The sequence below is a fragment of the Rhyacophila brunnea genome, unplaced genomic scaffold (genome assembly GCF_057557595.1).
Source record: "Rhyacophila brunnea isolate RB1 unplaced genomic scaffold, BYU_Rbru_1.0 scaffold_3, whole genome shotgun sequence".
Classification (NCBI taxonomy): domain Eukaryota; kingdom Metazoa; phylum Arthropoda; class Insecta; order Trichoptera; family Rhyacophilidae; genus Rhyacophila; species Rhyacophila brunnea.
In genome coordinates this window covers 45139105-45153316 of record NW_028232965.1, presented here as the reverse complement: position 1 = coordinate 45153316, position 14212 = coordinate 45139105, and the positions used below count along the sequence as shown (strand labels likewise).

The 14212-nt window shown below is 33.7% G+C and overlaps 2 protein-coding genes and 1 long non-coding RNA gene across 3 annotated transcripts; 1 reads left to right on the top strand and 2 right to left on the bottom strand.

The window, feature by feature from the left end:
- Window positions 1-1555: 1555 nt before the first annotated feature.
- On the bottom strand, window positions 1556-2316 carry LOC147068411 (large ribosomal subunit protein eL34-like). Its single transcript, XM_085953437.1, has 3 exons — window positions 2268-2316; window positions 2067-2139; window positions 1556-1877 (listed from the first exon to the last, which is right to left on the bottom strand). The coding sequence occupies exons 2-3, from the start codon at window positions 2129-2131 to the stop codon at window positions 1589-1591; spliced, it is 354 nt and encodes a 117-aa protein (XP_085809563.1). The 5' UTR covers window positions 2132-2139; window positions 2268-2316; the 3' UTR covers window positions 1556-1588.
- A 428-nt stretch (window positions 2317-2744) lies between these two features.
- Rbbp5 (retinoblastoma binding protein 5) lies at window positions 2745-9427 on the top strand. Its single transcript, XM_085952014.1, has 2 exons — window positions 2745-2901; window positions 7880-9427. Exon 2 carries the CDS (start codon window positions 7920-7922, stop codon window positions 9348-9350), a length of 1431 nt encoding a protein of 476 aa, XP_085808140.1. The 5' UTR covers window positions 2745-2901; window positions 7880-7919; the 3' UTR covers window positions 9351-9427.
- Window positions 9428-12532: 3105 nt separating this feature from the next.
- LOC147068409 (uncharacterized) lies at window positions 12533-13482 on the bottom strand. Its single transcript, XR_015071390.1, has 3 exons — window positions 13306-13482; window positions 13110-13194; window positions 12533-12968 (listed from the first exon to the last, which is right to left on the bottom strand). It is a non-coding gene; the product is annotated as an uncharacterized LOC147068409 (long non-coding RNA).
- Window positions 13483-14212: the final 730 nt, after the last annotated feature.

Genomic DNA, 14212 nt, shown 5'->3' with positions numbered 1-14212 from the left:
AAGAAATAAAATGAAATGTCGGTATGTTAGGATATTTTGATTCATGTTAGTCCAATTTAACTCAGTATACTTTTCAACCTAGTGTAGGGAAGTAAAAACAATTTTGCTACAGCATTTCGGGAAAATTAACTTTTCATTATCCTGTGTTGATGTCGGTTAATTATAATTTTGAAAATAATTAATTCATGGCTAGTGATAAGCTAATAATGTTACAATAATAGTGATCATATTGATAGTGTACCATACCAAATTGCTAAAGATACTGCATATTATTATACCTACCATATTTAATGAAATCGCTTCAGAGATTGATATATTCCACTTAGGTGAGGTGAATTTAGGTGAACATTGTTTTATGAGTTTTTAATAACTCACATTGCTCTGTATTTATATTTCAAAAATTGTTACTCATTTTGTCATGTCATGAACGCTTTAAATTTGTTATGTTCATTACATTATGTAAAATAAATAAAATTTAATTTTAAAATGGCTTTCGTTAAAAGTAAGGTGTTTTTCTACTAAAAAGAGAATCTTTTTTAAAACAGAATCTTGAAAACTTAATTCGCAACATGTTTTAATTATAAAATATCCAGGTAATTTCCCAAGCGTCAATAAGACAGTGGTTATAAATAAATAAAGTTTTGTCTAATCAAAAACATCGCTGAATTGATCTCATTAAGTTTCCAGCGCACCCTCAAATACGGCAATCCAAAAAATCACCAGCCGCCACTACTTCAAGCCTGTCATAAATATTAACAAATTGGTCACGAAACAATAATGTTTGCCGACTCGTTTGTGCAAAATAATTGAATGAAATAAACCAACTTTAAAAATTTTATATAGCAAGCTAAATTTTTATCATACGTGGCCTTGAAAAGCATTAGGCCCCAAGTAAAAAAGTCGCCAATGAATACAACCAAGAATCACTACAATATTAACACAATGCTTACGGGCCCTTTTAATTAATTTTGTAATTAACGTGTTAATTTGCATTTGAAAAGTAATTAGCAAAAACACTATTTTGTGCGGCCCGTAAGCTATAGGTTAATGTATTCATAATATGGAGAAAGTATCAATTTTTGTAAAGATACAGTACTTATTCCTGTATTGCGATCAGTCTTACGAATCCAAAAAAATAATATCACCTACTTAGCTTTGGACAAGAGTAGCTTGTATGAGTTGTTGGTCTCACACAAATACAATTTAAGTAATCTATGTTGACCCCTTAATTGTATACCAACTATCCTCACGTTATAAATAGAGAATATTCTTCGCAAACATTATATTAAAAGAAGCTCAGTTTTCAATAATTGATCTCTACGACCTTGTCACTGGTATGAGCCTTTTAGTTTGTAGCATAAAATATACTTCCGTCATTCACTTGCCAAATGACCAATAGAAAAAATACACATCTCGCAAAATCTACACTTTACTCACAGAACAGACAGTTCCTAACTTTACTGAATCAGAAGACAATTTAAAATATATTTTTATTCTTTTAACCAAAACAAAATGGGAAGGTGGGTCTGTAGTTTGTAAAATAATAAAACAGAGGTGAGCTTAAAAGAATTTATTCAGGTTAACAAAATCACTTTTTCTCCTTCTTGGGTTTTGCACTACCCGCCTTCATTACTTTAAGCACAATCTTTTGCTCTTCAATAAGAAAAGCTCGCACGATCCTTTCCTTAACACACTTGTGGCAGAGGACACCACCATACGCTCTGGTGACGGTCTTCTTCCTTCTTGACATTCTGGATCGCTCCATAGGTCGGGCTGGGGTGATTCCTCTAAGTTTCTCTTTGCATTGTCCACACTTGGGCACCCTCTTGGGTTTCTTGAGGTATTGGTAAACAAGTTTTCCACCAGGAGTGCGTACCCTGCAACATAAAATCATACACATGTACTCCTGTCAAAAATATAGGTTAGAATTTCTAACAATACATGATAGTATATAAAGTCGCCATGTCCTAAAACGTGATATAAAAAGTATAGAATCATGTAAACAATCCATTCAAACAATCAGCAATAATTAGAAAGATGTGGATCTTATAAAATAAATTACTTACACACGTCTCCTGTTTGACTTGGAATTGTACGACAATCGTCGCCGGAAAGTGAGACGCTGAACCATCTTTCAGTCTGAAAATAATATGTATAATAATTAGATTTTCGTATTACTTTTCGTCACATATCACCAAAAAATATTAATCACAACACGTAAACACGATGATTTCCGATTATAAATTAATAAACGAAAAGAAACATACTCGTCTGAGAGATGGCGCACGGAAAAGGATGTAAATAAAAATCCAGAATAATGACGTCACAACATGAATGTTGCTGCTGGACAAAATGATAAAAAGTATATTAGTCTATGATGATAATTTCAATAGATTTGTAATTGGAAAGCTCGCTTCAATTTTTCGAGTAGGTACCTATGTGAAATCCTTTGCTCGAATGAACCTATGAACGAAAAAAAGGTAGTCATGAAACAATAAAATCTTGTGCTATTTTTACTATACAATCAAGTCGCTCAAATTCGATGGTTTCAAAGGAATAATCATTAGAATCGTATAGGTAGGTATATATTTTTAAAGTGAAATTAAATATAATTTCGATCGATAGCTCTTCTAAACTAGGAATCTTACCTAGGTACCTACCTACCTCGTTTTACGGCACACTTAAAAAACTGAAAGTTCAAGTAAGGCTACTTCGTCTCTATGGTCTAATCTATCGTCTATGCCAGACTAATATATTGTCTATGTTTTGTTAATGTTTACATTTTCATCGTCAAATTGGTTAAATTTTTAAAAATTGTCAAAGAATCTGAAAATACTTTCGTTAATCAGCATTTTATTAACCCGTTCAAAATCTTAACACAAGTATTAATGAGAAGATTTCGTAAGTAGTGTTTAAATTAAAATATTAAGATAGTATTAACATACTTGACATCCCGCTTGATCCGGGTGTTCGTTTGTTTGTAATTTGACAGCACTTATTTAGCATAATTATTATTTAATCGGCAGTTTTCGAACTGAAAATTGTAGTACACACAATTGCATTATTTTACTGTTATGCGGTCTATATGAAATTGTTTAGTATATTTTGGCGACTTCATATTTTATCAAGAAATTGCCCAACACTTAACCACTGACAACTCTGTCAGCATCTCTTAATAAAAATAATTATTCTGATTAAGGCTATACCTCAGTTGAGGCATAGTCTAAAAAGATCGTGGCTAGGCGATACGCGGATTGCGAGTTGCCGTTTTTTTTTTTCACATTTTTAGTCATCTTTACACGATTTAAGAATTAATACCTCTGTCGCCATCACGAAACAAATTGACGTATTCACACCTCGACGTTCGCTCTCCGATTGCCAGCGAGTCCAAAATTTCGTCGCGCCTATAGTTGAAAATTATTTGCCGTTTCACTTAAGTATTGTCTTAATATGTTTTATCATCATAATATATCGTCTCTGTTCTGGCAGAACACACTAACTGAAGAATAATAGTTTTGAGTAAATTGACTTTTAAGTTGTTAAAATGTTTGAAATAATGATCTATCATGTGAGTATATTAAGTAATCATAAAAAAGATGACTTTAAAATAAAGACTGTTTATTTATTAAGAAGGTTTCCAGACGGTAAAGTTTGAAATAAGGAACATTTTGGTACTAACTCAATATGTCATTTTTTCGAATTAGTGTCTTCTGCCAGAACAGTGACGATATGTATTGTTGTATTACTGTAAGTATACAGTACATACCTACTTCGCACTCTACCTTTGCCTAGAACTCTGATCATGCGAAAACATAACGTGGATTGAAAATCATCATGCCTGTTTTCTCAGTTCAACTGTGAGAATAGATCCATTAGGTACATCTCTCAGAAGTAGTTGGATAACCAACTATTAAATCAGCACACATTATGCATATACAGTGGAGTACACGTTAGAACATTCGCCAATTGTTCTTTAGGTCATGAGTTTGAATTCCACAACTGGTTCAATTTCATAACAAACGTATTTAAATTCTGTATGGCATGGTCTCCATGGCCTGACCAAAATCTGAGAATATTGACTATATTGAACAGTGGCGTAGGTAGGTAGGTAGGCTGTTAAGATGCGACATAAACTGTGCATGCCAAACTTTGTCAGTCAAGTGTATTCGTTTTCATTGAACTCATATTACAATGTGTAGATAGTGTTTGTTAGTTTTCAATTCAATTAAACCCTGCCTAATCCAAGCCATAGTAGATAATTTTTCTTTCGACCATGTCCGATCCTAATAAGATCATATGGGCCTCCAAAGGTGGAGATTTGATTTTGTTTTTACGAGAAATGGATGTCAGCCACTTGCTCAACCTATTAGGCCCATACTCTGACTCATACACAAATTGAAAAACAGTATGTCTACTCGTCAGACCCAGGATTCGAACCTAGGACCAACGATGCTATAGGCCGACGCTTAAGCCGCACGGCCATCGTGGGTAGTAGATAATAGTAAAAAAATATTCATATATTTATAAAATATCTAAAATTATGCCATGAACACAATCACTGCTGACCTTTTAATTACCACATTTAAATAACATGTTAATTATATCTAATGGCAAAGTACTCCAAACGCGCCAGTCGCGGTGTTAGCACTAAATGAGTTAAACCGTACATCAGTTTAGATATTTTATAGATGGAAGAATATATTTTTTATCGATCTGTACCGTCTGTAAATATTATGTGTTCTTAAAGTATGTTCCAGTATTTCAAATCAAACTAATCCAACTGAATGGTCCAAAACTTGCAGAAACACGGGCAGACAACTCATTAATGTTGCCAGTACATAATTTCAATTATTCAGTTCAATAATTTATTCGTCTCTAAAACATGATGTGAATTATTATTAGACGACAATGGAATATAACAGTGCTCCGCAACCGGTGTGCCGCGAGACGATGCTAGGTGTGCCGCGGCGCATTGTGTCAAAAAATGCAAATAATTTTGTATATTATACAATACTTACTTAATGGCCAAATTTGCGTTCATGGCTGGTAATATATTTGAGCACCTAAATAAAATTAATAAAAAAAATGCAAGGTCAGAATGAATATATATTGATATGCTTCACTACCATAGGGATATTAAATAAATTCACTACCATTGAAAACAAGCAATGAATTTTTGGTCCGGCCACTTTGGTGCAAAAGAAATTTCATCATTACTTTCATACAATCAATACGACTGGATTCGAAACCCTTTTGCAACCAATGCCGGAAATTCTATAGAAGCACTATAATAATTATATTCCTGAGGAATTTTGAATTGAGGAACGACGTGACGCTAAAAATGAATTTCGCCGATGTTCCATTGGGTATTTTCTAGGTTTCGGTTAATAAAGAATATCCTCGGATTTCAGACAAGGCTATCGCAGTTCAGCTCTCATTTTATACGACATATACCTATGTGAGCAACTTTTTTCAACTCAAGCTATAATTAAAATTGATAAGCAGTCATACTTGACGGGTGATGAGAACTTCGGGTTTCTCTTTCGTCAGAGCTCTAGTCTGGGGGGCCAGGCTCAGGGGGGGCGTGGCATATCAACCAGATAAGTGAGATAAACACAAATTACAAATTTTCTCTAATGGTTAAAAAAAAGTCGCCTGCGGCGCTATATTACTACGCTGATACTATTATTTTAAATATGCGATTGGGGAGTGTTTGTATTAATAAATACAAAAAATAACTAAACATACAATGAATACCATTAATTTTACCTCGAACACCATTTGAAAAACACTACCTACTTATCACACTGTCTTTAACCTTAGCGATAGGTAGGGGCCCGTTTCAGTATGTGGGGTCCATATTTTGATGTATAAATTGTTTTACCCATGGTGTGCCGCGGAATTCTGGGAATACCTTTGGTGTGCCATGGGTGAGAAAAGGTTGCGGAGCACTGGAATATAATACCTGATCATTTCCGGTTGATTTAACATATAGTTTGTGGTTTTGAATCCATTACAAGATGAGAATAAAATGAAGATAAATAATTGTTAGTAGATGATGATATTAAATCGAACTCTTTGCATAGATAATGATATAAGTAGCTGGAATTATGGGACAGTAAGAACAAAAGCAGTTTCTTGTTCGCATACGGTTACTTATGAATAATAGGTATTGATTACTAAGTTATAATATACCTAATTCAACTAAACCGAATGTCTAAAATATTAATATTATGAACATCTCATGATATATAAATGCCGAAGAATGCTGTATTATCATCTCGATTTTTCTTAATCCTAAAAGTATTATATTGTTCATAGGTAACACAATATGTCGAGAAAATGACGGACACGAAATACCCGTACTACGTAAATGAATATTATTTTTAGGTTGGGTCCTGTCTGGAGAGATATTACTTTGACGGATCATCAGAAATGATTTGACGTTTCAGATCATACAGCTTCTGACGGTCCAGAATGGTCAGATTGGTTGCTGGAACAGAGAACCATACGTCAAATCTCAAACTGTTTCCGGTTTACTTACTAGACTGCTGCAAGTTTAACGTGAAGCGTGGCCGTTTCGAGAACTACAATACTGACAATCCTTTCATAATATATTGCAGCGTCACGACGGCGGGCATGACACTTCAACTTATAATTTTCGCACTCTACGCATGCGCATTGCATCAATTTTGAGCTGTCAAACCATTCCAAATGTTTGCTAGAACGCACCTTTTATTTAACAGAAACAAATAAGTATGATTGAAAAAGTTTGCTCTATTTTTGTCGGATCGCCCACAGCATACTTAAACTCTTATGGTTCGGTTAGGCAGGGTTTAATTGAAGTTAACCAGCACCATTTGCAAATTGTATTCTTAGTTCAATGAAAACATATAAGTATGACTGACAAAGTATGTTGAATCTTAACAGCCTACCTCCACCCTTCGCCACCGATATAGAGAAGTCTTATACACAGAGTTTTTTGTATAATGACATTTAAATGCATTTACCAAACAAATGAAACATAGTTAAGTTGGTAAACTAAACAGATTGGTATTTCCAATTTCCTAACTCAGGCAACGGTTGCCACATTTTGATATTCATTGTGTTTACGCACTTTACTTACTGGAGTGCAGTTATAAACTATTTTTCAACTAAATAATGTTATTCAAACATGTGGCCTGACAACTAAGCAATAAGTGGCATACCTAATTGTGACGAAGTTAACTAAGTGCCCATACGCACTTGTGGCAGGCCGCCTCGCGGCTAGCCGCGGCGGCCTGCCGCCTATCGTTTTTTGTATGCCGGCTAACCGCAGCGGCCTGCCGCATATCGCACTTTGCATACAAAAAACGATAGGCGGCCTGCCGCAAGTGCGTATGGGCACTAATAGTTTTTACAATACTCTCTAAAGCACTTATGTCAATCGGCTTTTGTATTTTAAATCAAAGTATTAATTACTAATAGGCGTCAGGATCATTCCAAGATTTTCTTATAACGTACATGTACTTGTTCATAATTTAATAAACTATTTTCTTTATTCAACAAATAATTCACAAGATTTAAGAATGTAACATTCTTTTTTTTATTATTTAATATACATAATTTGGAAACACTTCTGAGAAATATAGAACCACTGGAAGGACTCTTTAAAAAAAATACAATAGTGTGCTGTAATAATTACCATGTGTATATTGAGAAAAATGTTGATACAAATGACAGGGTCAAAATTTAATCGAACAAAAATTGATAGTGGTAATGCCAAATTATCTTAATATACAGATGTCTGAAAGATCTGCGACCCTTTGGATAAATTTCATTATTACTGACTATTCGCATGATTTTTTTTGGATTGTAATTATTTTTATTTCTGCTACAGAGAAATTCAATTTGGGAGTGCAGTGACAAAATAAATAACAATGAACTTGGAACTATTGGAATCTTTTGGCCAAAACTACCCAGAGGAGTTCGATGGAACATTGGATTCAATTTCTTTAGCATCAACGTGTGCTTTCAATAAACGTGGAACTTTGTTGGCGGTGGGATGTAATGATGGAAGGATTTTCATTTGGGATTTCCTGACTCGTGGCATAGCTAAAAACATAGCGGCGCATGTCCACCCTGTCTGCGCTTTGAGTTGGTCCAGAAATTGTCAAAAACTACTCTCAGCCTCTACCGACCATAATGTGTGCATCTGGGATATTCTTACTGGAGAATTGGAGCAACAGTTTAGGTTTCCGACACCCATTTTACGAGTACAATTTGATCCCCGCAATGATAAAAGATTTCTTGTGTGCCCTATGAAGCACGCTGCTATGCTGTTGGATTTAGAGGCCAATTACAAAACATTGCCGCTGGATGAAGACGGAGATGTCAATATTATCGCGTCATTTGATAGACGTGGAGATAATGTGTATACAGGAAACGCCAAGGGCCGTATTCTCATATTGGACTCGCAATCGTTAGAAATAAAAGCTAGTTTTAGAATTACTATAGGTACTTCGAGCACAACAGGAATCAAAAGTATAGAATTTGCAAGGAGGGGAGAATGCTTCCTAGTTAATACATCTGATAGAGTAATTAGAGTTTACAATGCGAAAGAGGTTTTACAATGCGGTAAAAATGGTGAACCAGAACCTATACAGAAATTACAAGATTTGGTTAACAGAACGACTTGGAAAAAGTGTTGCTTCTCAGGAGACGGTGAATATATCTGTGCCGGATCTGCCCGACAGCACGCTCTGTACATATGGGAGAAATCAATTGGAAACTTGGTCAAGATTTTACACGGTACCAAAGGAGAATTATTATTAGATGTTGTCTGGCATCCTGTCCGACCTATCATTGCAAGTATCAGCTCTGGCGTTGTCTCCATTTGGGCTCAAAACCAGGTCGAAAATTGGTCTGCTTTCGCCCCTGACTTCAAAGAGTTGGATGAAAATGTTGAATATGAAGAGAGAGAATCTGAATTTGACGTAACCGACGAAGATAAATCGATTAATCTTGAAGGTGAGAATGAACATGACGAAGAAACGGAGGTAGATGTGACGACTTGTGAACCGGTCGCAGCATTCTGCAGTTCAGATGAGGACGGGGATGATGATAACATGCTTCTATTTTTGCCTATCGCTCCTGAAATTGAAGACCCTGAAGACGGTTGGGCGGCTCCCATAGATACGCAAGTGGCAGTGGCTGAATCTCCGGAAAAGTCACCTCCCGCCAAAAAGAAAAAAGTTAGAATTTTCGAAATACCCATTAAAATAAATTCTGCAGAACCACATCCAATGTTGACTGGAAAGGACAAACCACAAGCCGGTGGCAAAAAAGCAGCTGGAAGACCTAGAAAATAAGCTTATTAATTTCTTGTACAATTTGAATAGATTAATATAATTAAATCAATATTTTTAAGTGAACAGGTGTTTCTTTGAAAAAAATTTTTTATGTTATCTCTTATTTTTGGCCCTACAACCCTATATGAGTCTTGGCCTTCTTCAGTATCTGTCTCCATCCAAGTATGTTCAAAGCTGCTTCCCTTCCGTTTCCTTCTTCAAAAACATATCATTAAAAGCTGCAAAGTAATAAATGTGTGGACTGTGCTTGACTATATAATCTGATAGATACGTAATTAGTTATTGAATATATAAAATAATTTGGGAAACTTCAGAAATAATGGGAAAACTTTAGTCATGGCTATTAGTTAATTTCGTTGTGATTAGGTTGGGACAGATGGCTTAATTGGTAAAGCACATTGGCTGGAATCTAATGGAATCGAGTCCAATTATGGAGCAGACCATTATTTTAAATTGATCTAGTTAAAAAGTTGCTTCTGTGAGATGCGCATCGAAATTTTTCTTCTGAAAGCATTACATTAGTGTGAGCTTTTTTGCAATGAAAGCCAAGTTTAGTATGTACAGGTTTCCAAATAATGGAAAAATGTAGATTTTTGAAAGTAAAGTAAGAACTTTTAGAATTGTGAACAAATTTGCCACTGTATGAAGTTTTATTGTGATACAATATATTATTTTTCCGATCTCTTTATTTCCTTATGATTAGGCTTACCATTAAGAAACTCTAAAGAGGGACAGAAACTGGAAACAGGACAAAGAAACAAATTTAACTACCAAAAATTGTTTTTTTATTAAAAGTATGTATGTACAAAAGAATAATGCAAAAGGTCTGCTGCAGCAGAAATTTAAATAATTTTCTTGTACTAGTCGTACTTCTCACTTTTCAGGACTTTTATCATTTTTTTATAATTTTCTCATAAAAAAAGTTGCATGTAATGCCTGAAGCTCAATTTGCAAAATAGCAGCACCAGTACCGTAGACTCCTGAATCCAGCCTCGGTCATCCAACCAAATGTGTTTCATGATCAAGAAAACACACTCCAAAGCTGCGGACGTTCCTGGTAGACACAAAATGTACTGAATAACTTTTACTAGAAGAGTACACCGATGTGTTGCTCTTGGAGCCGAATTGGAGCCACTTATCAACATATTCGGTTTGGATCGTCGTTGAACTCCACTCTTCATTTTTTGATGAAAGAAAAGTTTTGGCGAGTGACATCTCATCTAAAAGACTCAGTATTATATTTTGTCGATCATCTGAACCGTGTATTGCGTTTATAGCTTCAGCAAATCGTTCAATCTCGTCCGATTTCAGTACATGATGAAGTCCAACCCATGCGAAGATCTCAGCGCCATCGAAACTCTTTTCCTACAGTTCAGTGTAAGAAATACATCGTCTATAAAAAGACCTCTATCATAAATGTATTAACAACCTGGCAACTAAGTTTTCTCAACAACTGTTTCGCTCCATGCGGGACAAAGTTACAATCCATCCTTTATAGAAGATTAGATATTAGTTTTCTTAGTTCCAAAACAATGTCTGTAGCGTTTGCTTGCCTTTTTTTCATGACAGTCTTATTAAAATTATTCAACTGTCCGTGCACAAACCAAAAATATAATTCACATGCGTCACTTTCAAAAAACATCTCGCAATGCATGTGGACTGTTCTCTTGAGAAAGAAAATATTTTGACTTCAGACCTTCGAATATATTGAAAACTCTTTCGACTGGTGGCAACAGAGAAAGAAATGTGGTACTTTCATGCTGAACTATTTTTTTATACTCATACTCACATCTACAAATTCACAGAATTCCTTCAATTGAGTTAGGTACTCGAACTGTGTAGATATGAACATATTTATATATTTTCACAACGAGACCTTCAATTTCGATTGGCAGACCATCCACAGCAGATTGAAGTGTATTGTGCATGAAGAGTCGGCTGTAAATGTTATTTTGCCGTCTTCTATGTACGCCGTTACAATTTTATCATCATTCATGCGCGGAACAACCGCCGGGACAAAATGCCAAACCGGCCGGGACGCCGGGACCAATGTATGAAACTGGGACAATTCCGGTCAAACCGGGACGTATGGTAAACCTACTTATGATGAGAAATGTCTTTTTTTTCTCAAAATTCAAAACGAATATTTTCAATTTCAGGAATGGAGCTTGATACTGAGATTGCAAACCAGTATCAAATTCAAACCAGAGTTGCTGAACGCCTTTCTTTATCTTTACGAGTATGTATCAAATAAGGGGCTCGGGATTAAATAATTTTAAGAGAAAGTTTTGAGAAATAGTTAACTCAGTTGACATTGATGTAGAGTCATTGCAGCAAAGATATAAACCTCAAATAAGTGATGATTAATCAATGGCAAGTCCAGAGCATAGATAGGTAGAAAACAAGGTAACTTTTAGTACCTACGCCATTAGTACTGACATGCAGAGTCAGAAGTCAAATTGCCTGTTATAACAGTAGTTAGCTCTACACTCTGCGTGTTGTTTCTTGAAAGTGGCATAAATTCCATCATAAACTATCCCTTTATATTATTGATATGATATCTGATTATTTAACTTAATTGGAGGTTTATTGTCAGTGGCGCATTTAGTGACCTAGGAATGTCTGCATTTTAAATGGCTTGCAATATTATCTCTCACAATGCTGTACGTGTCCGATGTAATAAACAATTAACAATTCATTTCGACAACAACATAAATGTACCTAAATAATAAACTTTGGCGCTTTTTTCAGAATTATCTATACTTAATTAAGGGGATCCATATATCGTCACCCTAGAACAACAAGGTATCATCTGGCATTTATACCAAACTGAGATATCGAGCTCCAAAGTTTTGAATATGAATAAAATCTTAACTATATGCAATGAAAATTGGCAGATATTATCAATACTATTATTATTGCATTATGTTTGTATTTTCAAAGCATTGTATACTAAATATATCTGATATTATCTAATCCAGACATAAAAATTTTGTGATGGAACTTAATTGCTCTGAAAATCGAAAAAATCAGAGCAACAAAGTTCTATCTGATTATTAAACCTTTATGTTGTGAAAATATTTTGCTACAGGGCTTAATTATTGTGTTTAAAATAGAATAAAAATACCTTTTTCGATTAATTCTTTATTAGAACAACATTAAATTAAACATAGTTTATGAAAAATGACAGGACGTGGTATAAAAAAATGTTTCATAATACTGAGATTTAGAACAATATTAATAGTTTATAAAATGACATGAAAGTATCTTCACTTTCAAGGTTTTTGTTGTTAGAATCCATATAATCCATGATGAACGCTCCAGTGTACTCACATAACTTCACAGCTATGAAAAAAAAAGTTTTTATGATAATAGACTGGCATAAAAAAAATAGTTTCACAAAACTATTATTACGAAACCTCTCAAATTACTCAAATTTTAAATGAAACTTAATAAAGATATCATTGTATTGTCACTGCAGTGATTCATACAGTAATAATTAAATAGTTTATGAAAAGAGCTATTGCAACTATTATTATTTAGTCAATATCATCGCCAACATCTATGTTTTCTTCGCAAACAACATACTCTGCAACTTCTACAAGTACTTCCACCTACCTGAATAATAAAAAGGAGAATATATATGAAATTATGACATATTCTAGAAACAATTTATTCAGATGTAATGTCAAATTTACAAAATATGAAAGAACAGCAAATAAATTAAGTAAGTACTCATTTGAAAAGAAACATAAGTACCCAAAATCCTCATCAATTGTAATATCATCAGACAGTACCTATAACTTGAAGATCGTTTATATTATCCAATAAATTGAGATTGTTGCTGAAAATAAAATAAATAGATAATAGAATTACTTATATAAAATTTTAAACAAAATAGAATAATTAATTGCAATACATGAATAACAAAAATAATACATAACCTCAAACTTACCTTGTATTTAAAGCAACGATATTGTAGGTTGGTGAGGTATATTCGTAGTATTATCATCCTCTTAAATGTCCACAATACCCCTTTCACTTAAATTATTGCTCATCTTTATGTTATTTTTATTAAATTGTTGAAAAACGAAGCGCGAATATTTGAGAGAAACGTACTAGTTTGACAGCTGAACGGAAATGAAACCATATTGCTCCAAAATTATTTTTTTTATAGCAAATGGTCCATAGTTGTTTTCAAATTTTAAATCGAACCATATTGTTCAAAAACAAATTACCAGTGCATCTGATATAGAACTTAAATGCCCTGCTATATCATAAACCATAAAGATTTTTAAAAATCTTGTAACACAGTTTTAAAGAGAAAATTATTATAAGAATTTTGGTACCAAAAAGTCAAAATTGACCAAAATGCCAGATGATACCTTATTGTTCTAGGGTGACGATATGCCAACAGACAACCTAACGGAAAAATACGAAGCTTGCAATTTGAGAATTTATTTTGATAATTTACAATTTCAACTGTATTAATTAATAAATATTATGTATCTGAAAACATTAAAAAGATTTTTTTTTTTAAGACAATGATAAACTTACAATTGTAAAAAAAATGTGAATTTGTCACATATTTGGTACATAGGTTACGTTATTATTACATTATTTTTATGGTTATATTTAATTTTAAAATTTAGTTTATTAAGTTATCAAATTTTCAGCATTTAGATTTTTGACTAATTCATAGTTTTAATATTTTTTATATCTATTTTAAAAAACATCGATTTTTATAAATATAATATACCTATATATTTACCTGTACCTTTACATGTACCTATATATAACTTGAAATCCTTTTTATTTATATGAAATCTTATTTAGGTATGGTCCCAATATTTAAGCTCGAT